General features: G+C 38.5%; 1 protein-coding gene across 1 annotated transcript in view; it reads left to right on the forward strand.

The window, feature by feature from the left end:
* LOC149285171 (thrombospondin type-1 domain-containing protein 7B-like) overlaps nt 1-25,346 on the forward strand; it is an 87,950-nt gene that overhangs the window by 21,674 nt on the left and 40,930 nt on the right. The window contains exons 6-13 of the mRNA XM_089495716.1: nt 760-948; nt 1,818-2,046; nt 2,612-2,727; nt 3,506-3,638; nt 4,913-5,016; nt 15,133-15,327; nt 17,447-17,710; nt 19,911-20,089. Coding sequence (XP_089351842.1) covers nt 760-948; nt 1,818-2,046; nt 2,612-2,727; nt 3,506-3,638; nt 4,913-5,016; nt 15,133-15,327; nt 17,447-17,710; nt 19,911-20,089 — 1,409 coding nt within the window. The remainder of the gene's footprint in view (nt 1-759; nt 949-1,817; nt 2,047-2,611; nt 2,728-3,505; nt 3,639-4,912; nt 5,017-15,132; nt 15,328-17,446; nt 17,711-19,910; nt 20,090-25,346) is intronic.

Consider the following 25,346-nt stretch of genomic DNA (forward strand, 5'->3'; position numbering starts at 1 on the left):
CTGTTGCCCAAGGACATCGGCGGAATCTACCTATTCCTATTCTGTGAATAATGTTTTATTGGTGCTGGGTTGGCCGGGGTGTGAGAATGGTTGGATGCAGGAACTATTGTGTACTTAATATGTGTTCTTGTGCATACAGAAGGATTATAAGAGGTGAGGTGGGGGGAAAACCTCTGCCCATATTCTAAAAATGGGAGAAAGTAGCTCTTTCCGCTCCAGTGGGAAATACTGAGCTTCGGTGACCGGTTACATCAGAACGTCATCGGCCGGCAGGTATTAGATGTTTCCCGGCACTTTGGCAAAGAACGTTCAAGTGAAAGGGGGTGAAATTTAAAAAGATAGAAAATGCCACTTTTGACCAAATCCTGCAAAGGAGCCTAAATCTGAACCTGCCTTGCAGACAGCACCATATGAGGGCTCTTCTTATGCCACCCAAGGCATGCTGACTCCTTTTATAAATGCATTATTAGACAGTAGGAGGTTAATAACGAGGTACGCAGATCCTTCTTACCCAACACATTGAGAGTCAATATAGCTGTTCTTTTTATGTATTTTTTTTTTTTTTTCTGGACGAACACCATTTGTCAATTATTTTAGCATAGCCAACTAGTCCAGTGGGTATTCAGGTATAAACATAAGAGTGCCCATCAACGTAGAGAGTTGTCCTGCGAATATATCCAGCGGCATTCTTGGTATTCTGTTCTCTCGTCCTTGTACCTGGACCCCTGACTCTGTGGTGTCCTTGTGTTTGTTTTCCAGGGCACGCCGTCTCCGACAAGCTGTGTGTTGATGAGCCCCCCGTGCAGTTAGTTTGCAAAGTCCCTTGCGGCCTGGATTGTGTGATTAGCGAGTGGTCACGCTGGTCACAATGTTCCCGTTCGTGCTCTACTAAAAACGCAGAAGGCAAACAAAGCAGAGTCAGGTCGATTCTTGCATATCCTGGTGAAGGTAAGTCATTCCAAAATTCTATAAATACTGTATTTATTCACAACAACAACCCCTCCGCAGAGAAAGTACAATTTGTCCTCCGGTATCAAGTTGTTTCTCCAAGAGTTCTTTGGTTAGTCGCAAAAGCTACTATATGGAAATAAAATGGCCACTGATTTTGCATTGAATACATCTCCTGGCACACATATGATTAAAGCAGTTTACATCTTATAAATGTTTCTTATCGAGCAGACGTTAGCATTGTTCTGGGTCATTCGTAATCACGCAGTTGGAGGCTAGGAGTTAAAGAACTTGTTTGTTGAACAAATATTGCATAAATATAAAGGATTTTCACATATTTTAAGAGTTCAGATGCCCTTTTCCTTCTCTCTTATTCCAGGTTAATCATCTTTACCCTACCTTATAATTCCATTGCAGTTACTGCTCCTCTGCCCCAAGCAAGATTGCCCAGTGTTTTTTTGGAACTGGGGTTCCAAAATCATTAAAAGTTTGGGGATTTCACTGCCTGCCAAAGGGTCAAATCATGGAGCTCCCAGTGGAGCTCAAATAAGACTCTCTAGAAAGAGACGCCAGCGACTTTCTCCTCTAACAAGGGCCAAGCTGGTCCTTTATAAATAATGAGATGACATGAACATTCACCACCTACTTGACATTTATGAAGTTCAGCATTATGTAAGAAGTATTTGTTACTCTAGACTAGTCCGGCATTAGTAAGTTGAGGTTTATATGATTTATAATCGTATTCCTTGATGTTCTTAGATCACTGAAGTTGGTGTTTAGATCTTCAGCGAGAGGATTTGGCTACCTTAGCTTGTTAATTGTATAACAAAGAACATTCTAACACTCACTGAGCTTCGTATTGTCTTCAGGTGGGAAATCCTGTCCTTCTAGTCAAGCACTATATGAATATCGTTTGTGTAATAGTCACCCTTGCTCAGTTTTCTACTGGGAGACATCGCCGTGGAGTTCATGTGGAGTAGATACAACAGCTTCGTCATTAAATGTCACCTCAAACATTGAAGCTCTCTGCGGGTTAGGAGTACAGATCCGTAGCGTATTCTGTATGAAGAGCAACGCTGGACAAGTCACCAATAAAAGGTATTCTTTCCGATGTTCGTGAAATCGTAACGTACCAGCAAATAAAGTTTATAAAGTCTTGTATAAAACTTGTACAAAATGTTACGGTTACAGTAACATTACAGAGACAGCCGTAGAAAAATTGAATTTGACGGCAAAAAAAGACCCCTCTAGTCTCTAATTTTTTCCATCTGAGGATAGCTGTACAATTGTTACAGATTTCTCGCCGGTATCGAGTATCGGCTCAATGCGTCCAGTGGAAAAATTATTTTCTTAAAGTCATGAAGTTGTCCACAGTCATATTTCTAAAGTTTACTCCTCCGGAAATATGAAATGGACAATTGGAAACGATTAAACTATTTAGGTGCGCGATGCATTGATACAAACTAGCAAGATGTCCAGAAAAGAAGTATTTTGTTGTTAAATCCAAGAGGGGACGACATGTTGTGATTATTTTGGACCCCCAATGTTTCACCTCTATGTAAATTCCTACAAAAATGAAAAGAAAAAAAATGTTTAATTTCTAGAATAATAACCAAATTGCCAAAGCTGAATTGCCATCAACGTGCGTGCGTTTTATTCGCAGATGCCCTGAATCTACAAGACCGGAATCAATGCGGCCCTGTCTTCTGCCTTGTAAAACAGACTGTGTTGTCACCCTTTTCAGCGAATGGACGGCTTGTCCTACTTCTTGCCTGCCCGGTAGGCTTGTTTTATCAGGTTATTGATTAATGTTCACTGCAAATAATTGAGGACAAACACCTCACCGACGCAGCAAAAAGCTAGTCGACGGCAAAAGAAATTGTAGTCGTCAGATTGTATCGAACCCATTCCGTTTTATTTTTTTGTAAAAAGGGGTAATAAACCACATTATATTTTTTCAAAGGTGGAATGAAGGAAATCATGCCTTTTCACTTATTTTACGATTAAAGAAGTGTTTTCATAAAAAAGAGCTACTGTTATCCTCCCCTTTATTGGGGTAATTATAGGAGGTCAGGGGCTGCAGCCACAACTGGTCCCCAAGGCAGCTCCACATCTTCTTTGATCTTTTCTTTAATGATAAAGATAGGTGGAGGCTGAACGTTCTTCTTATGCTCCCTCCAAGACCTTGGTCCAGGGGCCATGACCACCTAGAACAGCTACCCCTAGGACAACCCCAATGGTTATGAACAAAAGTTAGACATTGGAGGCAAATGAGAAACCAATTAGCCAAGGTTAAGTGAAATGTTTGTACGCATGTAGCTCACAAGAATAACAAACGTGGGTGCACAGCCCCCAAAATTTGTTCTTGTGGGTTGATTCAAACAGTGGGACCTTGGCTTTTTGAACATGATTCTCTGCTTACAGAAGGGGCAAAGTATTTATAGCATCGATTTTAGCACCAATTATTGGAGCTACAGAATGTTAATCATCAAATAATCTTTACATATGATTGGTCATTGCTGTCTGTTGGTCATTCCAATGTTTATAATTTGTTTAGGGAATGCAACGTCAGTGAAGCAGTCACGCTACAGGATAGTTCTACAGCAAGCTGCTAATGGAGGTCAGGAGTGCCCCGATACCCTTTATGAGGAGCGGGAGTGTGAAGATGTCCCCATCTGTCGGAGATACAGGTATACTGTTTATTTGTACTCTTCATACCTGGGAACCCAGAGAAAGCTACCTGGACCTCTCCCTCTTCTGGAGTAGTGGCTTCATGAGGGGCAGGGCTATATGGTCGTATAGGTGGGGCTAGCTATGCATGGGGCTAGCTATGCATGGGGGCACAATGAGTTAACATGCTTATTTTCCTTTTTTTTTTATTAAATGACTTTTAAATGTGACCCCGGAGAGTCCTGTAATATACCAGGGGAAGCAAGAACATAAAAGCCTCAGTCTGCTGCATCTCTCTCACATGTCCGGGTTCTTTTGATTAACGCCACAGTGTAAAAATAAAACAAAAAGGACAACTAAGAAATGATTCTCTCTCTTTGGGCGAATGCGAAGGAGTGTCGGGAGTTCAAAAACGCCACATAAGAGCTTTGAAAATGAGACCATAAAAGCTGATTGTCAAACGTATCCACAGGGCAGAGTTAAATACCACGACAATGAGACCACAGTTTGAAGGTTATTAGTTAGAAGTTGGAAAGGTACTAAATTAACCCCTTAATGACAAAGCCCGTACATGTACGGGCTCAAAATGCATTGTTTTCGATAGGGTTTTGGGACCGCCCATTGTCCTTAAGGGGTTAAATCTAAAAGAATGAACTGGATATCATCCGGCCATTTATCTGATGAATAATTTCATTTTTCAATAAGAAGTGCCTACGTGATCACAAAATCCACTGACATTTCTGTATTTTTAATTAATAAAATGCCAGTTGCTATTTCATGTTTTTTTTGTTTTTTTAATTACAAAATATTTCCACAATATTTCCTGCCAACATGAGAAAGAGAAAAAAAAAAATGATGTAAGGTCTATAAAAATCACTATTTTTATTTCATGTTCATTTTGGCTATGGCTTTGCGATCACATGTTTTCACCAAAGTTACACTAATTTAGAAACATAGAATCTTCTGGCATATCGGCCCCATTCGGCCCCCATCTAGTCGCCCGTTTCTCCTGCTGTAAAGACTCAGGAGCCATATGTCTATCCCATGCATGTTTATATCCCCTCACTGTATTACCCTCTACCTCTTCTGCTGGGAGACCGTTCCACTTATCTACCACCCTCTCAGTAAAATTAAACTTCCTTACATTAGATTTGTTCTGAAAGTTAGCTTTTAAAAATGTAACGCAGATACTCTTTTTCAGTGCTTACAAAGATTAATTAGTGACTTCATCAGTAAATGTCAAGTAAACTGTTAATAGTTTTGTATATTTTGTATCTGATACTTTTGTAATCAGGTGGAACACACACTCGTGGGGTCAATGTGTGCTGGTTCCAGATTCGGTGAGACTGGGATTAGTGGGAATTACGGAATCATGTGGCCGAGGTCTACAATCCAGAGGTGAGATCTCATTAATATCATTAATATTTGTTAATAAAATCATGTTTTTTTCCTCTCTATCTTTTTTTTCCGTACATAAAATTCAGCTATTTTGTAATATATTTCAAAAACCAATTACAGATGTTACCAGTTATTATCTGTGCGTGAAGATGAAAAAACACAAAAACAAAACTAAACAAAATATTCTATGTGTGCCTTTTTAGTTTGGCCTGCACCTCTTTGCTTCGCTGTGCCCCTCTTTTTTCACCTGTTGCCCCTTCTTTCTTCCTCTGATTCCCCTCTTTCCTCCCTTGATGCCCCTCTTTTCTAGAAAACAAACTTTCATTATATTATATTAATTTATTCATTAATATTCATTATAAAGTCCTATTAAGGACCCCCTAGTAAAAATGGGGGGGGGTAATCTTGCTCTAAAATGTCCAAACCCTGAACGTGATTTTTCTGGTTTAAGTAATTCTAACTATAATATGTAAATTGACAGTAAAAAAATGCATTTCTTTTTTTACAATGATGATTAATTATGCAGCAAATGGCTACATATAAATGCAAACACCAGTCAGATTTGATAATTTATCACTTTCAGGTTTTTTTTGTGTTTGTAGAATACAGTGATGGCAGCAAAAACTACCTCGAAATCAATTTTCTTAAAAGCAAATATTTCTCAGAGCATTGCTTTTGTTGTGAATCTATAATTGCTGCGGTGGCGTTGATATAGAGATGTCTCAAACCATCCCTCTTACTCTTGTGTAAAATGCAAATGTTTAAATCACTTCTTAATTAAGCAACTTTGTAAATTTGGAATATTCATAATCATCCGTCAGGTTCGCTTTGTTGAAATGTTGCGCTATAATATGAGCAGGCCCAGACCGGCCATCTGGCACACCGGGGCAAATGCCCATATGCCCATACCTGGGAACATCCAGCTGGCCGTTTCGGGATTCAAGTAGGTGGGTCTACTGACTTCAGTGGGTGGTCCTGATGATGTCAGTGGGCGGTCCAGCTAACATTGGTAGTTCACCTGGAGAGTTCCCAGGTATGCAAATGCCAGGTGGGCTGCTGGCCTACGTGGCTCCATATACAGCCCAAATGCTGCACCTACTTCATGGGCGGCCACCAGCCTTGGAGTTCACACGCCTGCTTCATTGACTGAGCTTTTAATTGATTTCTGTTACATATGATATTATGCACGTTCATTTTTTTGGTATTGCTAATAAGTGCTCGGCTGTTTTCTAGAGGTCAGGAAGACTAGTTTGGGGCAATAGACGAGGCTAAAACACTAATGTACAAACAAGAGGGACAGAAATAGTTCTCCAGGGTCAGGAAGTTCATTGATTGATCTCCAAGGTTCTAGGTCATGTTCATGTCGTCTTCCAGCTTCTGGATAACATTGTTTCCTCTAAACCTTCAGCTCATAGACCACAATCAGAGGCAAATTAGGTAGGGGGACTACAATATTCTTCAAACAGGACCGGTCTAACTTGACGGGGCCCGCTATGAGAAGCAGGAGCACAATGTGGTCCACGTAGTGTCTCTAAAGCAGTGTGGGGGCCAGAGAGGCACTTGGTTTTGCTTACCCCTGGGTGAAAAGGTGACAGCCCTCCCCGATCACAATGCATATTTCCCCTATGATGTCAGCTTCAGGGTTAAGAGTATCACCTTCCCATTTAATGATTATATGTCCTTAACAGCCGCCATTTTACTCTATAAGCTCTTACGTCTTGGTATTTGAGTGCCTTCTGTGGCGTCATTTTGGCTGTAATAAATTAAATATTACGTTGAAGGCAGTTTATATCTGGACAACTTTCAGAGGGAACAGAAACAAGAAAGACTATATTTTTTGGCAGAATATGTTCATAGTAAGGAAGAGAAAGCAATCAATATTTTACGCTACGTCTCCAATCTCTGCCATCTGTGATCAAGGATCATTGTACAATGACCTTCTCTATGTAGCTGTCAATTCTTCCCAAGAAGTATAAAAAGAAAATCTAAATAATTAATTTAATTCTCTTAATCACAAGAAAATTGCCTGGATCAGACTTTTCTGTCTTAACGGAACATCGAGGGAGGCAAAAGTTCATGCGAAGAAAGACAAGTAAATGTTAATTGGAAATTATTCCCCGACTGTGTTCGGCATAATTCTGGAATGGTATCGATGCGCTTGGACACCAGTTACTGTTTGTTATATCTACAGAATCCAGGATACTTCATATGACCGTCCAACATGGGCTCTGCCGAATGTGGCCAGACCAGCGGCTTGTGCCATTATGGTAAAATGTCACCTCGTTTTTCTAAAATTTACGCATTTACAGCTAAAGAGTAAGAAAAAAACCACAAATAAGTCACTAACAACCCAAAGTAAGGTTATGTCTGGGTTCTTGATCTCTTAATTTCTAAACAGGTATTCAGGCCAGGCCCCCCACACAATTTCCCGTAACCCAATTACGACCAGAAACTTGGGTTAGAAAGGTCACAGCCAATTGGCGCCAAGGCCTAGCCCTACCCGAGATCCCACTCAGGGCCCACTCTGGCCCAAAGTCTAAATGCCTATTTGATCTATTTAGAAACAACTTGGCCCAGAAACAGACTCAAGATGAACATTAGAAGCAACCTAGAATAATATTAACACTACCCTTATGTCTACTTACCTTATGGGATCATCTCACTATATCCACCGCAAAGTAGAGGAAATTTCCATTACTTGCCAAAACACCCATAGCAAGACTTAGTAATTTTTCTGTCCATATAGAGCTCTGGAATAGACAATGTTCTTTTTACCTAATATACCTCTACTACCTAAATATAGTGTTTTCTTAAAGAGTTTGCATTACCGATACCAGGAAATTTCAATTAGAATTATTTACGTTTTATCGAAGAACTCACGGAGTGAATTTAAGAATATTCTTATTCTACCGTAGTAGAATTGTGGTTCTGGATCGGTCATGTGCAGTTCATTCAATTTTTACTTAACTAGTCTTCACCAAGGAAATCAAGATTTCTGACATGTAATATACATTAGCACTTAGCTACACAAACTAAAGCCAGGCAGCGTGAAGAGCTTTAATAACTGCACATAAAGGGAAATACAAGACAATGTGGAAAGCAGGCGAGTCCCTGGTCTGTCACGTTCACGGGTGATGCGGAATGCCATTACCTCCGGGAGGCTTTCCGTATTGGTAAGAAAAAGCAGTTTTACAATGTGCAAAAAATATGAGGTCTGTTCAGAAAGCTGAAAGGAAGCGTCACATTTCTCATGTTTGCAAAAATCAGAAGTGCAAGGTGGCAAGTTCACTAACAATCAATAAATTGATTTGACCCCTTTGAGTAGAGAATAGGGATATAAATATATTGGGGTGGAATATATATATATATATATATATATAAAAATATACCGATATATATATATATATTTATATTTATATATATTCTTGGAAATGTTGGGATATCAGACCTATTAACAAAGAAATGGTGGAACCCCAGACAAAAACAGTCCTAGTTATTAACAAATGGGTACGTGTTGTCAAGAGAAGAGGAATGAAACACTCAAACCCTCTGCTAAATGAAGATCGGGCAAGAGTACAAAAATCAATGAAGGCATAGAGTATTCTTCCAGAAAGCTGGCAATGCCAAAGAATGACAAATGGTGCAACGTCAATTAGAGTAATGGAAGTAATTCGGTAACCTGGCATTGATCAGTTCTGGGCTCAGCAACACGGTTCACGCCGTCTCACTTAGTTCTTCTGCACTACCCAGTAAAGCAACATCCTATAAAGTTATTTTATATTGGGAGAATATTAAATGTAGACATAGTCTTGATTATTGTAACCTTTTTCCATCTTATCACTGAATATCTATTCCGACTATGTTTGTTTAGCTCTTGCACACACGTGGTCTCCTACATTGTTCATATTAATGTTTTCTTTACAGAGGAACTCATTTTCCTATCTAAATTCAGCATTTTATCAATTAAAACACGCATTGTTAAGACAAAAGTCTTCTTGAAGTAATTTACATTGAATAACTCCATATCATTGGTAAGGTGTAGGGGATTCAATCATCTTGACGTGTGGAAGCACCAAGCATGGAGGTCATTTGGCCAGCTTGGCGCCCACTCATGCACCTTCTGTCCTTACAAAGCTAGGACAATCCAGAGGTTGAGCTTGAACCCATCAGCTCACCAAACTCTATTGCTGATCAATATTTTAAAAAAATACAGTGAGGTTCATTCACTAAATCCAGAGGTACGGGCAACTTGCAGTGAGATGAACCACTTCTTCTCACTGTATTAACTGTGCATTAGGAAGAATCAACATCATGAAGTTTCTCCTTCAAGAATGAGCCAATGTGGTCATCTTTATCAGAATCTGAGCCTTTGATGCTGCTCATAACTGGAATTAACACCCGTATGCAAGATCCTTCACTATAGGCAGAGGTTAAGGTGCTACTAAGTGAACTTCTTGCTCAAGAGGATTGAGATTCTATCAAGATCTGATGGTCTAATACCCTAAACAGATGGCCATTGGAGATGGACTACTGCCTGCCTACTGAAGATGAGTTTTTTTGCCTTTGACTAGTCCTGGTCCTGTTCATCCAGCTTGTTTGTGCCAAGGAGTCCTGGTGTCTCTCCTGCCTATTCCTGTAGTGGCGCTAACAGAAGCTGCCCTGTCGACACAAGCTCACCAACTCATACTCAGTACTGTCCTACGATCAACTGAAGGACACTTATCCAACTCTTTCCCCTGCTATCCACACCACCCTGTTTAATTAGACAAATAAGCATCCTTTCCAATGCCATACACCCCGTAAACGCCCATAAATCCCAATTATCTGTAACTGGAAGCCATGTTTACCATGGATACAATTTACCGATTTTAGTATCTGATACATTGTATATAATTTGTTCCCTGGAAATAGCACGTTATAAATCTGACATCCAGGCAGAAACAGTGCAGGATAAATAAATATGTTTATTCCTTAATGTTCAGATAAAGTCTTCGAATTCCTGGGGATTTTTAGTAAATTAATCAGCAGAACAGATGCAAGCTAAGTCAGTCTCTGGAGAAGACTTTAATGTCTGTGTGTTGAATGTGCTGACTTTAGGGGGATATACTAATATTTCTTAAAATTAAAAATTAAGTAGGATTTGCATATTGTGTGTTTTTTAGCTAACAACTGCAGTATAAACAACAACATTTAATGGAGGTTCTTTGTACAAGGAGCTTACAGTCAACACGAGAGCCTTGTACAAACAACATGTTAACTTCGTATATAATATATTAATTTTGGTTAATTTGATTTCTCTAAATTAATGTTTTATACAAATATCTCATAACTGTGAGCTACTGTGTGAACTGTGCTGTCTCTATCAAACAAGCAGTTCTTTAAATAGTAATGTGGTGAAAGTAAAATTAGCTAATTTATCAAACCGCCAAAGCACAGGAGAGCCGTCACGTAGCTGGATCAATCGCTTCTCTCGTGAAATGGCTTGAGACGTGTTGAACCTCTGTAATTTAAGAATCACTGCTGCATCGGAAAAATTAATTAGTGAAAGTGGACCCACAGAACTGTCAAATTTCAGATTTAGAACTAATTCTATGACAGCAGAAACACCCACCGCAAAAAGCATTTTATTCTTCCCGTGCTTCACAGAAAATTAATTTACATTTCTTCCAACCCATGAGTAACTAGGAATACCAATTAACGATGATGTGTTTCTCACATGGACCCTTCCAAATGTATCTTTATTCAAGTTTAGAGAAGGAGCCAGATAATCCTTATTCTTACTCCTATATACAAAAAAATAATGCAAAAAAATTTATAAAAATAAAAATAACTTCTGGCATTTTATTTTGTATGTAAGAGCTGCATTTTAGTAACGTGTCACAAGTTTGTAATTCGGTAGGATCCCAAATATAAAAATGGAAAAAAAATAGCTTTTCACCTATTCACTTTCCCTTTCAAAGCTCAACTCGAAATAAGCTCTCCGTACATTTGGTTGGATGATTTATTCATGGTAGCCTCTGTGTTCTGGTAGTCAGAAAAGCCTGATAAATGAGACCCTGGCATTGTTAGGGAGATTTATTCTATCCTTTAAAGTAGAACTGTCACTCTCAGAGCTGCGGCTCATCATTTTTTGTTCATTTTTGTTTGGCGGGTTGGGGACTGTTTTATGCCGAGAAAGAAGAGATTTCCCTTAAGCCCCCCCCATGCTATTCCTGCAGGGGCTACCTTAACCAATCAGCATTTAGCAGCAACTTAACAGTAGGGGAGAGATAATGCAGATCCTGGAAACTTAAGATGGTCAGCATACCTGAGAATTCTCCAGGTTTTGCTTAGAGGCTCCAAGAGAAGAGGCGCCTCTGTGTCGTGGGGGCGGGGTTCTGACACGCCCCACTCTCTGTCCATTTCCCCCTTAAATGGGGGTGTGGTCGTATCCTGCAAAGGTAGGTAGCCAGAGCCCAAAAGTTAAAAGTTCCCAGGTATGCTGGTCACAAGATACAAGACTGGCCTTCCGATATAGGTGTGTTATGTGACTTCCTAGGGTGTTGACCAATGCCAGGTTCTTTCCGTCTGCTGGGGGTGTGGCTACGATAAGGATATAGGGTTTTCTCAGTGTCGGGGGTGGGGCTAGTCCCAGTTAGCCTTTAAAGGGGCAGAGCTTGGGTGGGACCTGGGCCGGACAAAACACCGCTCTCCTGCCCAGAGATCGAAGCTCTCCATCCAGAGGCTAAGAGTAAGACCAGACAGGTTCCCAGTTCCCAACATTTAGGAGTAAAATGCAATTTTGTACCGATATTTTTTTCCAATATTTCAAATGACCAAACTTCACAGGCTGAAGCGAGATGAAGCTTTAGAGCAGGAAATGCCGGTCGGCAGACTATACTTTATGTAAATGTGCCCAAATTCTGTTTCTGTGTTCGGATAACTTCACAACTAGGGCAGGCATGATCCAACGCAACATGTATGAACAATAAATAGCGTTTGTCTTTTATAGGCATTCTGAAAATCTGCAGCCATCCTTTCCTTCTATAATTTTTCAGCATTATTGTTATATCTAAAAGGTGTTACGGCGCACGCGTCCGCCAACACTGCCTTCAGTATCTTACCCAAACCTTTGTACACTTTATTTCCATTGATACTTATATTATTATAAACCTGTTGTAAATAGATCATTATTGATTTCTTCAAAGCTCGTTCAATTGCGGAGAATTGTTTACAACGGGTTATAATATAATGTTGCCAGTGTTAATCTATTCAACAATTACCGAGTGAAAAGTGTTCTTTTTTTTTTTTTTTTTTATGCTAAACTGAATATCTGTCAACGCAGCCGACATTGCTATTACCATGATTATAGTTTATTTATGTAAAGCCAGTAAGTGCTGTATAATTATTCGGCAAACAAGATAATAAACACTAAAAGCCAAACAAACAAAGATATGCGTTGGGTTTACTTTGGGCAAGCATGGAAACTGAGACGCTAATGATACAGAAAAGAGAAGTAATTGGACATATTGGACCATCTTTAAACAAAAAGATGTCCGGGCAGTGGCGTATTTACGCTTGCCCCTCCTCAACCACAGCCTCTCTTTTTCCGTGCCGTATCCTTCTTCTGAGGTCGTTTCTTATGACATCATAGCTCTCCATACACCTCTTAATACATCCTATGGAGACTGCGCCTACCCTGCATAGTCCTCCATTGTATTGATGGGCCGGTTGGGGAGATCAGTAATCTCTCTTTGAGATCTCCCATTGGGATGTGACAGAGGATATGCCACCACCATGTCACCCTAGACCTAGTTGGCCATGTTTAGAATATGCCACTGGTTCCGGGGCAAACTCCCATTACCCCTTAGCCCAATTGTACCTGCAGGGGGGTCTGTGTAGCTACTGCCATAAACCTTTTCAATTTGAGATGTACATTGCCTTAGCTGGACATCGCCGTAAGTTCCTTAGCCACAAATCGAAATGGCTTTAATAGAAAATACAGCGAATCCATTTGTATTCAAAGAGAACGGAATTGTTGATCCTGAATGATTTAAGACGACATCTAACAGTCAATCGTCACTTTGACGACGAGAACGGGATACTTATATGAAAGCGGCTTGGCCTGACTTCGAATGCAGCTACTCCATCAAACCTTTTTATTAGATCTTCTCTGCCTTAAGCGGCAGGATGTTTGACCTTATTTAATGTGACCGTTTGTCCATCACCCCGGATAAAACATTTCGACGTTGCTCTGTGTAGTAAGGCTTTAGGGATGGGGAGGTTTAGTCACTAAAATGTTAATGCATGTCACTTGCATTCGCTCTACGGCAAAACAAATAAAAAAAAATAAAATAAAATACAGTAAAAATAAAATAAAAAATAAAATAAAGGGAGCAGCTTTAGGATTTGGGAAGTGAAATGAACCTGCTCCAAAAAATGTCAGTGGTGGTGGTGTGTGTGTGTGTGGGGGGGTACGTTGTACAACCACATCCTTAATGTATTTGGAAGGCCAGTCTGGATCTGTCTTGGAAATAGTATTTATTACCCCGTACTCCTCTACAAAAAGGTTGGGGGTAGGGAGTGTGATTATTTGGCCCTTTTAGTTAAAAAAGGTGGTTAAAATGATTGGCAACATGGAAGATTTAAAGTCTTATTTACTCGCATGTACTCATACGTACGTAGAAAGTACAAATGATGGGATACTGTATAATATATATATATATATATATATATATATATATATATACACATATATTATAAAATATCTATATTATGCATGTTGGTGTTCAATCACCTTTAGATATATATATATATATATATATATATATATATATATATATATATATATATATATATATATATATATATTATATTTAGACTTGTTTTGATGCATTGGAGGTTCTGTACCCTCCCTATTGTCACATATTGATAAATATAAATACAATAAATACAACAATGTAATAAAGGATATACACATACTTTAGCCATTTTATTTTTAGTTATCCTGTCTTTACTTGCTTGCTCTATTCATGGAGACATTTATAAAATGACTGTACAATTTCACAATGAGGTATATAATAAGGATGTCAAATACAGAAGGAAAATTGTGTTTCTGTGATCGAGTTAAAATTACTTTGCAATCTATTTCTTAAAAATACTCACAAATTAGGGAACCTGATCATTAAAGTGATGGGTTAAGGCCTGCTATCGAAAATCATTTTTTTTTAATATTTCTATAAATAATGACAATCTGTCATTTTGATTTCATATGTGGGAGCGCTTACTTGTAACAACTTTCCACAGCATGTAATTCAAATGGTGGAGAAAAGCATGGTCCCAAAGAAGGACTGCCCTTCTTTAGCAGGGACACTTGGGAGGTGTGGTATGATATTGTTGCGTTTCTGTGTGCAGTTTTAAACAAATGAAATACTGAGACATATGTCTACCAAAGTGAGTACAAAGGTTACAGGATTAATGGTATGAGGGAAACCCTCTGGATACCAAATAATTAAACTGCTCTCTGCAGCTTTTTGTTAATTAATATTCAATGCCACTTTTATATGCCCATTGTATTTTAAATGTAAGTTAAATATGTCTTCAAGTCCATTCACTAAGAAGTTGAGTAGCCAATCGAAAATTCCAAAACTGCTCAAATTCACTAATATGTAAGTTGTTTGTGAGGTCACGCGAGTCTGGGTTACAGGTGAGGGCATGCAAGTGTATGTATATTTTTTGACATTTTGAAAGTGCTAATGCAACTTGAATTTGTAAGTTGGACTTCTGTGAATTTGCTCATGCAGATATTTTTTGCCGCTTGTAAGCAGTCACATTTTAGTGAATAGACTTGATTAATTCTCTGCCAATTAATTCTAACTGTATGGTGGATATAATGAAGAGCTTCCTATTGTCTGAAAGTATATGGCTAATTGATTTTAGTAATGGGACTGTAATGAAGATTTTTCAGCCAAGTAAATAAAAAAGAAGCTATTTTGACTGCTAAGACTGTTAACCTGAATCTACAGGTTCTGAAGACAGAATATAATCTAACATATTAATATATAAGACCATTTCTCAGATCTTTTCACAAATATCTCCGTTATGTTTGAACATGCTGTTGTGTTCTTTGCTTTCTAGATATCACGTGTGTTTCCAGTGATGGTCTATCTGTCGATGTGACCGAATGCCATCGGTGGGCTGGCCCAATGCCTCATTTGGTCCAGGAATGCCACCTACCTTGCAAAGACGACTGTACCTTTACCCCATGGTCTAAATTTAGCTCCTGTTCCACTGACTGCACGCAGTCTCGAGTGAGAAGGAGGGCTCTCACAGGTATGGTTTTCCAGTAAAAGGAAATTCATGTTTTTATACCAAAAAAGTTAGTGTGATACAAAGTATCACATAGTAATGCATAGTAACAGTGTTAAGCCCTTATTTTTACATTACATTCTATTAACTTTGTCTCTTAAACCTAAACTTAGTTTCCATGCTTCTATTTTTCCCAATTTGGATTATTTTTCTTCAAAATATATTATTTTATCTTACTGTTTGTCCATCTGCGTTTCTCTGTTGGCTTGCGATTAGTTTTTAATACACAAAAGCAAATTCTATTTTTAGGCAGAGTATTTTAAAATAGCCTTTTGCTGCTTGGCACTCAGGTTTTAAGCAGCTTAATGTTCTCAACGTGAAGCCCACAGTTCTGCCGTAGCTATGAGCAGCCATTTTTCACACCTTCATTGCCAAGTTGTGCTTTGGTTACAAGTTTTACCCTTGTGAGAAAGTTACATGATAACGTATGTACGTGACCCTGTGACATGCTGGATCTGCCGGTTTTACCCATAGGTAGAGCTCAGCTTGGACATTGTAGAAATGTAGTTACCAGTGGCCCCGGAGCTTGGTACAGCAGGATTCACCATTCAATAATTTTTTTCCCCTGTTGTTAAGTTATTATAGCTTTTTTGTTGATCCTGGTAGTCCTTGTATGTGTGGAGAGTGGAATTATAGGGAGAGATCCCCCCGGGGCATTAAATCAGGCACTGTGCTGTAGTCGAACGGATGAAAAAAAACAGCCCTGGCACTTTAAGGCCAGCAGCACTTATGTGTCGCATTTCCCAGCAGGATACGTGTGGCTGCGTGCTACATTCTTACATTTGCGGATTTTGTAACCAAGTTTATCCAGCCTCGTCTTAAACCACCAGAACTGCCAAGCGAGGGTCAACATAAGATAAGTGGCCTGTCTCCTCTGGCACTGGCCGACTGGCCATTTTGCTTGATTTGACAAATGGCCAGTCCGAGTCTGTCCCATCTACTCTGCAAAATAAATGTTGCACAAAAAACACTATTCCCAGTTTCCACTATTCCACATTCTATGGCAAAACTATATATTAATTTAATTTAATGATTCTAAAAGCTGTTGTAGTGACAGTTTCCCCCTTAAGAACCAGAGAGAATGAAGGTTTTTTTATCTTTAACCGTGGCGTGTCTCGTTACATGAGCTTTGTAATGTTATATGCGGGATAATTCAGTGGGTGTTTGATGTTCTATGTTAGAAGCTCTAGGCTTTAAACAATTGTTAATCTCTTTGAAGTGACTCAGTGGTTAATGTACTGTAAAAATGTCATTATTGTAGAAAATGCCTAACGATATGTACAGATTTGCTAAAATACATCTCTAATTTCCATTCCATTCTGGATATTTTAAAGGAATATTATAGTAAAAATGGAAATTCTACAGTATAACACAGTGGGAAAGGCTTTTCTTACTTGCTGTGGCAATGATGATTTTTCCTAATAAAATAGTTTTTACATTTATGAATGCACAGTGCCATGTAGGATACTGTAGTGTATCATATTATTATTATTATTGTTGTTGTTATTATTATTAGTATTAGTGTGCCATGTAGGAGACTGTAGTGTGTCATATTATTATTATTATTATTATTATTATTATCATTATTGTTATTTATTATTATTATTAGTAGTAGTAGTATTAGTATTGTTATTATTATTATTATCATTATTGTTATTATTATTTATTATTATTAGTAGTATTGTTATTATTATCGTTATTGTTAATTATTATTATTATTATTGTTATTATTATTATCTTTTATTTATATATCGCTAACCATTTACACAGCGCTCCTTACATACCTCCTTACATACATTCAAACGCTCTGACAAAACTAGAAATGTCAGACTAAGATGAACTGATATATTAAGTAATTCATGCTAACACATACACACTTACACACACACACATATGCACTCACGCTAACACTCATGTTAACCTTCACCTACATGATAACACTTTTTTACGCTGCTTGCATGTCATTGGGTCACATAACATTGCATGACTACATTCTACTTAGTAATAAAAAAGTAATGACTTATGGATTTCGGTTTTTTTGTGTTTTTAAATTTTGACATTTTATAAAATAATTCTATTACAGGAAGAAGCAAGAAACGTGAAAGATGTCAAAATACGGCAATTTATCCTCTAGTTGAAACGGAGATGTGTCATTGCGGACTTTATAAATCTCAGCCTTATGGAAATTGGTCGGACTGCATAATACCAGGAACAACACCAGAAAGTCAATTAGGAGGGAATAAAGTGGAAGGCGTCAGACTCTGCGGGGAAGGATTAAGGTTCCGAGATGTAGCTTGCTACGATTTAACTGGAAGAATAGTAGATCCAGCTCTCTGTAGCCATTCCGGTAAGGAACAAAACATAAAAAAAATAACATATTTTTACAAAATTTATCCCCGATGTATGTAAAAAGTTATTTCACAAAATTATGTCTTTTAAACCATTATGTTTTAATCTAAGTTTCTATGGTTATAAGGAAATCCCATTGAGCATGTGTAATGCTATTTAGTGGATAATTCTTGGTTTATTAGTGAAGGGTGTGATATATTAAAACATCTACGTTCACCAACGTGAGCACATGGACCAAAAACGATTCGGACAACAAATTTTAGTTAAATATATATTAATAAAATAATCTTTAAAAAAATAATTATTAATTACTAGTTATTCCAAAAATAAAATAGAAGAAATGAAATGTATCTTATACCGTCGTACCTGTCGTTGTCAGCGTCTAGGATCAAGAATCCGAAGCATCTGTTGTTTTCTCCCCAGAATGGTAGCAATCCATTTATCTCATGATACTGTATACCCTATTAGAAATAATTACTTTTTTACACAGTCGCTATAGCTTTCAATACCTAAGAAAAGGTGAATCAGGTTATCTTTTCAAAAGTGATGTTTCTGTTATAAAACGAAACATACAATTCCAAAGTTAAGATAACGTAGCAGATTGGAAAAGAGAAAATGAATTATTGTTACAAAGAATGCATTTTCAAGTGTCGGTGCACTTTTACATTGGAGATTGGCGCTAGGTTGATGTGGCGATCAAATCCTCATTCATTCGTAGATGAAAAGGTCATTATTTATGAGTAAATTGGAGGAGCTGAGAACATATACTCGGGTTACATGTAGCCTTACATACTTTATAATACATTAGCAGCCGGGAAAATTCTATTCTGGAACATAAATGAAAGTTGGACATATCAAGAAGAAAGTCTCGTGAATAAATCCGCTAACATAGTAACAAATGCAAAACTCACGTCTCTGCTATTTTCAGTAATTTGTTTGTCTTTGAAGAAGTTCTGTTCCTAATAATGTGTCCTCGTAAAAGGTTAACAAGCGAAACCATCAAAAAAGTATTAATACAGCAGTACTCCAAACTCATATCACTGAAGCCTTGAAGAGCAGTTTCACAATACCACACTTGTTGGCTGATCAAAGGTGGACCTCTCTACTTGTTCTCAATCTCAAGCACTTGGCAATGAAGTGATGGAGGAGTTCTTATTTAAATAGAAATATTGTATCCGTCCGAATTAAGTTAGAACCCAAGCTAAGACCGTCCATTGGGCAAAGCAGGCAAATGCCTGGAAGGCTGGTGGCCATAGAGCCTCCGACTTACCTTTCATCACCACTCATGCCACAATCCAATGCTTTAGCGTGTGCCTGTCCATATGGCTTGATCTATACATGGTTTGACTAGCATGGTGAACAGATCAAAAGACTTTCTTCTTTGGGGAGTAAATTATTTTATGTTTCTTTAATCTTGCTGGCATGGATGTCTACTCTTACGGATTAAGTGCGTAGACTTCCGTTGAGGAGACTAAACTCAACAACTCCTTTTTGCTTTTTTGAAACAAAAATATTATAACGCACATGATGTCATCGGGGCAGAAACCCTTTTGGAGGCATTTTAACACAGGCTGCAATGTTAAGTAGAAGATAATATAATGACTTGTATGTTGCTTGATTAAGGTGGTGCTTTGTATTGTGAAAAACAGATCTGTTTCCATAAACAAGTTGTCCGCCGAGCGGAAGCTGAAAGGATAAAATATATTTTAGATATATGGCTTAAATTGCACAGTGTGGGAAAATCACTCAGACAAACCATCCGTAAACAAAGAAATGCTAGCCTCCTCCGCGATTAACAACCGTAGGTTGCCCTGTCAGTAGCAAATCCATTTAAAGGTCCTTCGCCTTTTCTCAGAGCAGTCTGGAGAGGCCTTTCTCTATATTCATTTTCTTTTTTTTTTATACATCGGACAGTGGATATGAATCTCTGCCTCCCACTTCATGTCAAAACCTATAAAAGAAATTTATCTTCACAAAAAAGAAAAAAAATGGTAAAAAAAATTTGAAACTTTTAAATATTACACATAAAGTGGGGTTGAAAAATTAGCTCTTCGAGTAATTGGTAAGATTAATTTCTAATAATAATACTAATAATAAAAATAATATTACTGTTACTATATTATTAATAATATATAAATATTATTATTAATAATCATAGTGTTTTTGATGTAATCTCACATTTTTTTTATGTTATACAGGTTATATAAAGGAAATATGTGAAGTTGCCTGTCCTTTTGACTGTAAAATGAGCGAATGGTCCAACTGGTCCGCCTGCACGTCCTCCTGTGGAACTGGAGTCAGAATTAGGAAAAGATGGTTAAAGGAGAAGCCTTACAATGGAGGCCGCCCATGCCCAAAACTGGATATTAAAAACCAGGTGAGTTGTCCTCTGGGTCTTTGAGACACAAATAAACCTAGTGGAAAATGTCCACTATTCCATTTATCTACCGGCTGTGGCTTAATGTTACCCAGGGCGCGCCTTATATTGGTTGACCTTTTTCTTCGGGGTCCTTTTTCTAGATCATAAAAAGGTTAGAACTTGATCACTTTATTTCCCCCATGCTAGATTCATGAATTATAAATGGCGGATGAAAAAATGGTTTGATACAAATGCTGATGGTATACAATAATAAATTCCTCATTATATAAAACAAACAATAAATAAAAAAGAAATATAGAAAAAAACAGCACAGCCTTCCATTTCTTATAAACCCACATCATTTTAGCAGGAGAAAGAGCTGACAGTATCGTGCGGTGTGGGGCGTTGATCTGAGCCCGTGAAAAATGTCTCCTTGTTCTAATCAGGGCCGGCCTTAGGGGTGTGCGACCTGTGCGACCGCACAGGGTGCCATGGTTGCAGGGGCGCCTGACCGGGACTTAGATTAAAGCATCTGTTTTTTTTTTTGTGTGTTTTTTTAAAACTTTATTTAACATCATTCATGTTAAATAAAGTTTTAAAAAAAACCCGATGTTTAAATCTAAGTCCCGGTCAGGGGCGCCGAGCGGTTGCTCGTGAAGTTCTCGGCAACCGCTCGGCGCCCCTTACTCTCCGTGACTCCGTCGCTGTGCCGGCATCTCATGTTGAGCGCCGGACTATTCCGGCTCTCAACATGAAATGCCGGCACCGCGGCAGAGCAAGAAGACGGATGCCTCCCGCTCTCACCGCAGGACTCCGGCAACAAGGTAAGTGTGGGGGGGTGTAGTTTGAAGGGGCAGAGGGGGGGGGTGTAGTTTGAAGGGGCAGAGGGGGGGGTGTAGTTTGAAGGGGTAGAGGGGGGGTGTAGTTTGAAGGGGCAGAGGGGGGTGTAGTTTGAAGGGGCAGAGGGGGGTGTAGTTTGAAGGGACAGGGGGGGTGTAGTTTGAAGGGACGGGGGGGTGTAGTTTGAATGGACAGGGGGGGTAGTTTGAAGGGGCAGAGGGGAGGGGTAGTTTGAGGGGCGGTAGTTTGAAGGGGCATGGGGGGGTAGTTTGAAGGGGCAGAGAGGGGGGGGTAGTGAGGGGGGGCGCCACAACGCCTAAGGCCGGCTCTGGTTCTAATGATCTTATAATAGCCCCGCTGATGTATTACATTAATACGTTTTCACACCGTGACAGAAGAGAGACCTGAGAATGTTTTACAAATAGATTTAGGAGTTTGTGCCGTCCCCGGGACATAAAGTAAATATAATGGTGTTACTCCACCAGATGTGCGAATGAATGAAATATAATTAACGGTTCCGGATGGAAATTGGCAATTTACTGCTGTTTTATGCGCATGGGTTTTAGAACATATGATGGTACGGGCATTGGAATATTTAAAGCCGCAGCGCACCGCCGCTTAGTGAATTTAACCTTTTCATTAGTTATAAGTTACTAACATCTGTTATTTTCTGTACCATTTTTAAAAAATCACCTTTTTGAATTTATTTTAATTTGAAATGACATAAGATTTTTTTGGCTGCTGTTTTGTGTTCTTAATGTGTATAAGATATTCTCCTAAATCCTACAATTTACAGTTCTATACAGTAAATAAATACATGTAATGGGTCTCGATAATCAAATTGTGAAATATACGCGTTAAAAAAACAAGCTTTTGTGTATACAATGGTGTCAGCCGCTTTACCTTAATTCTTTTAGTTCCTACGTGATTATTCCTCCCTATTCAGTGATCTCTGCTCTATTAAGTTACTGATTGTTGTTGATTGGCTCAGGTGGGCTTTGTCATGCGGGAGAGCCACTTGGCTCCGCCCCATTCAGAGTGATAGCTCATTCAGCAGACTAGCATGCTGCAGACGGGTGCTGGCAGGGGTCAGTCCTGCTTTGGGGAAGTACGGGAAAATATTCATCGCTTAGCGAAAGACATCCATGACACAAGACATAGACACGCACTGATGCCTGAAAAGTAAAGTCAGGGCATTACTGCCCCTTGAAGGATCTTTTCTCCTGAATTCCGACTTAACCATCACATCTCAAGAAGACACCTCTGAGTTCTTGACAATACAATGGATAATTCATCTGTGAGAAATATTTGTGCCATACATTGCATTGTCAAAGGGTTAAATAGATTGTGTTAATCATTATTATTCTTAAAATGTAACTTTTTCTCGCACAAACGAAGGATGGTGCTTAAAATGTTAAATCTCATCCATTTCTGTAATGTGTTAGCCTCCAGCTGACGATCCGTAGCCAAAGCGTCTTCTGTTTCTGGATAATGGCTTCTACGCAGGAGTCTATAAAATGTATATTGTTTCCTACATGTTGCTGTAAAATGGCTAATTGTTAATCAATTTTAGCTCTATAATGATTGCAGCTCAATATTTCATGATTTACATGATAATCATACTAAATGTGATTATTACAGATGACAAATTACTGCTGTCAATGAGAATTTTAATTAAGTTACATTATGTCTCATTCGTCAATTTATCAAAATTATCATAAAGCAAAAGCAATCATCTGTCATGACGGATTGAGGGCATGTTTAGTATTTTTCTTTTTTTTAAAGAGACACATTAAAAGACTCTACTAAGGAACTTGTCATAGAACCGCAGAAATAATAATAATAATAATAATAATAATAATAATAATAATAATAATAATAAATTGTATCAGTGCTATATTATTCTACAAGAATGATACTTTGTTGAAATTCTGGTTACAATTTGGATTTATCAGTTGCATACATTTAACTAAATATAGTTAAATATTAACTTAATATTTTAAGTTGAGAAGACATTTGTACAGGCCTTATGTTTTCCCTAATATTAATTGAAGTGAACAAATATTGTAAAGTATAATGCTTTCCCTTCATTCAATTAAATTGTAGATACCCTTTGCTACATGATTGCATTAGACGAAGAGTTGAATTTAAATTCTAGGTTTTACTAGTGACTGGGACATCTGGTTGAAAACAAAAACGTATAAATGACTTTGTAGGATGAACATGGGGTAAAATAGGTCAGATATTAGACATTAATACATGATAAGCATTTAAAGATGAGAACTGCCATGGTAGGCATGGCTTGGATTGGAACGAATGGTGCTACTTTTTAAGCCCTACTTTTTCACTTCTTATGGAGCCCATTACCACGTGGCACCCTCGGCATGTATTTAGCCTCCATGATAAGGAATTTAGACCCTTATAGAACATAGATTTTACTTATTTTTTTCTAAAGCTGAAGTTTAGCGTTTTTATGGACCTGATTCGTGTTGTACTGTGTGGAATCCAAATAAATAACCCCTACCCAGCCCCCCCCCATGCCCAAAGATACCTTTCTAATAATCAGCCTTGCTTTATGGCAGTGGCACACAACGTTTTGGCAGGCTGCAGCATTCGTCTACTAGATTTATAACGTATAAAGTCTGTGGGAACAGTACTTCTTCATATATATTGATCTGTGGTTTGGATGCTCGATATTTAGGCTTTATTCCTCCCTAAGGACAACCGAGACACTAGCTTGACGTGTTGTGTAATGGGTTCTTTTTTTCCCTCCCGAGAACAAGTTTCTAATTATTAACGATGTTGGATAAATTAGACTTCTGTTCTGTTATCAAGTTCACTTGTTGAGAAAAGAATTACCCAGGAAAGAAGCAGCTTGCAAAGTCACGTAGTTTAGAATTCCTTCACCATGAGCAGACAATGGTATCTAACTCCACTTGCTTTGATTGCTCAAGTTCCCGTCTTCTTATGTTTCGATCAATGATGACCTTTAACTGAAAACAGGAAATTAATATGTTTCAAACCAGTATGTATAGTATCTATTTGATAGGAATTATGTCTGCTTTCCAATAACGTGACCGCAAGAACTCGTGGGACAAGCATTTTTTTATTGACCTATTTGAAACGTCAGTCCTCATAAAAATCTACCAAATAGTGAAGATGAATTCTCTCTGCTGTGGTTGAACACTTTCAATCAGCTTCATTAAAGTCAGTGCTTTGGGGCCGTGATATGCCAATTGTACAAGTAATAATGAAAATCTGTCACATCGTATAACGTGCTCTCCATTTCCCGTATGAGCTGCCTGTGTCTTAAAGCTAATTTTGGATGTATGAAGATAACCAAAATGTAACCAACTTTTTGGAAGAATAGTCAACCTATGTAATTAAAATACTTGATACTGATTTTTGCATGGCATTTGAGATGATCGTGGTTAGGAGGTCTTGGTAAGTTGGTCAGTTGTTGAGTTGGACCAAGTGGAATGCTCTGAGATTTCTATGGAACTCAACCCTGGTCAAACTAAGTTGTGTTGGTTAAGAGTTCCTCTTGAAATCAGGGGTTTGGTTCATCATCTTATCAATGTACTATTTTCCCAGATGGTGAGGCACTTCACTAAGTCGGGTCATGGTGGACCTGAGCTCAAATAAGTAAAAACTCTACTTAACGTTCCCTGTCAATCTTATTTTGCCATAGTCTATGTACTATAAAAAAAAAGCACAAATGTTGGCACTATATAAATGTGAATCATGCTAATGATAAAAAACCCCCACTTACTCTGAGGTTCTGTGAAGACATTGCAACCCTACCTAATGGAAAACCCATGCTCATTCATTTACTAACCTGGGAATTTGCAGGAGAATTAAACATTTCAGCTTCCTCAAACATTTCAGCTTCAAGGATCATCGCCCGTTGGCTTCTCTTCCAAGAAAAACTGAGCTGGTCCTGTTTATTGTATAGCTTCATCAGTGAGATAACATAGGAACATGGAATTTGATGGCAGATAAGAAGCATTCAGCTAGTCTGTCCGTTTTTCCTGATGTAAAATTATGCAATGTATGTTCGGATTTGTAGGAATTGCAAACTTACCAAATTTTGGCAAATTTGGCGATTTGTACAAGCAAAAAGCTCTGAATTTTCACCCAAAATTGTGGACCCTTTCACCCTCACTCTCTTAAAACTCTCCCTCCCTCATACGCTCACCCCAAAATGTGGCGCTTCCGGTGAATTCCTCTGCCCCCATTGGATGGTCTGGCGAGAGGATGTCACTGAAAGTGCTGCCATTTTTCCCTAAGGGAACAGTTTCTCTTAAGAAATGGTAGAGGCTAATACCGCGAGGGGATTTAAACATGCATGGGATAGACATACGGCTCCGGAATCTAAGACGAGACCAACGACTGATTAAGTTTTGAGTCTTTACAGCAGGAGAAATGGGCCGAC

This window comes from Sceloporus occidentalis, unplaced genomic scaffold (assembly GCF_023333645.1).
Source record: "Sceloporus occidentalis isolate IW3139 unplaced genomic scaffold, rSceOcc1.0.p SCAF_83, whole genome shotgun sequence".
NCBI lineage: Eukaryota > Metazoa > Chordata > Lepidosauria > Squamata > Phrynosomatidae > Sceloporus > Sceloporus occidentalis.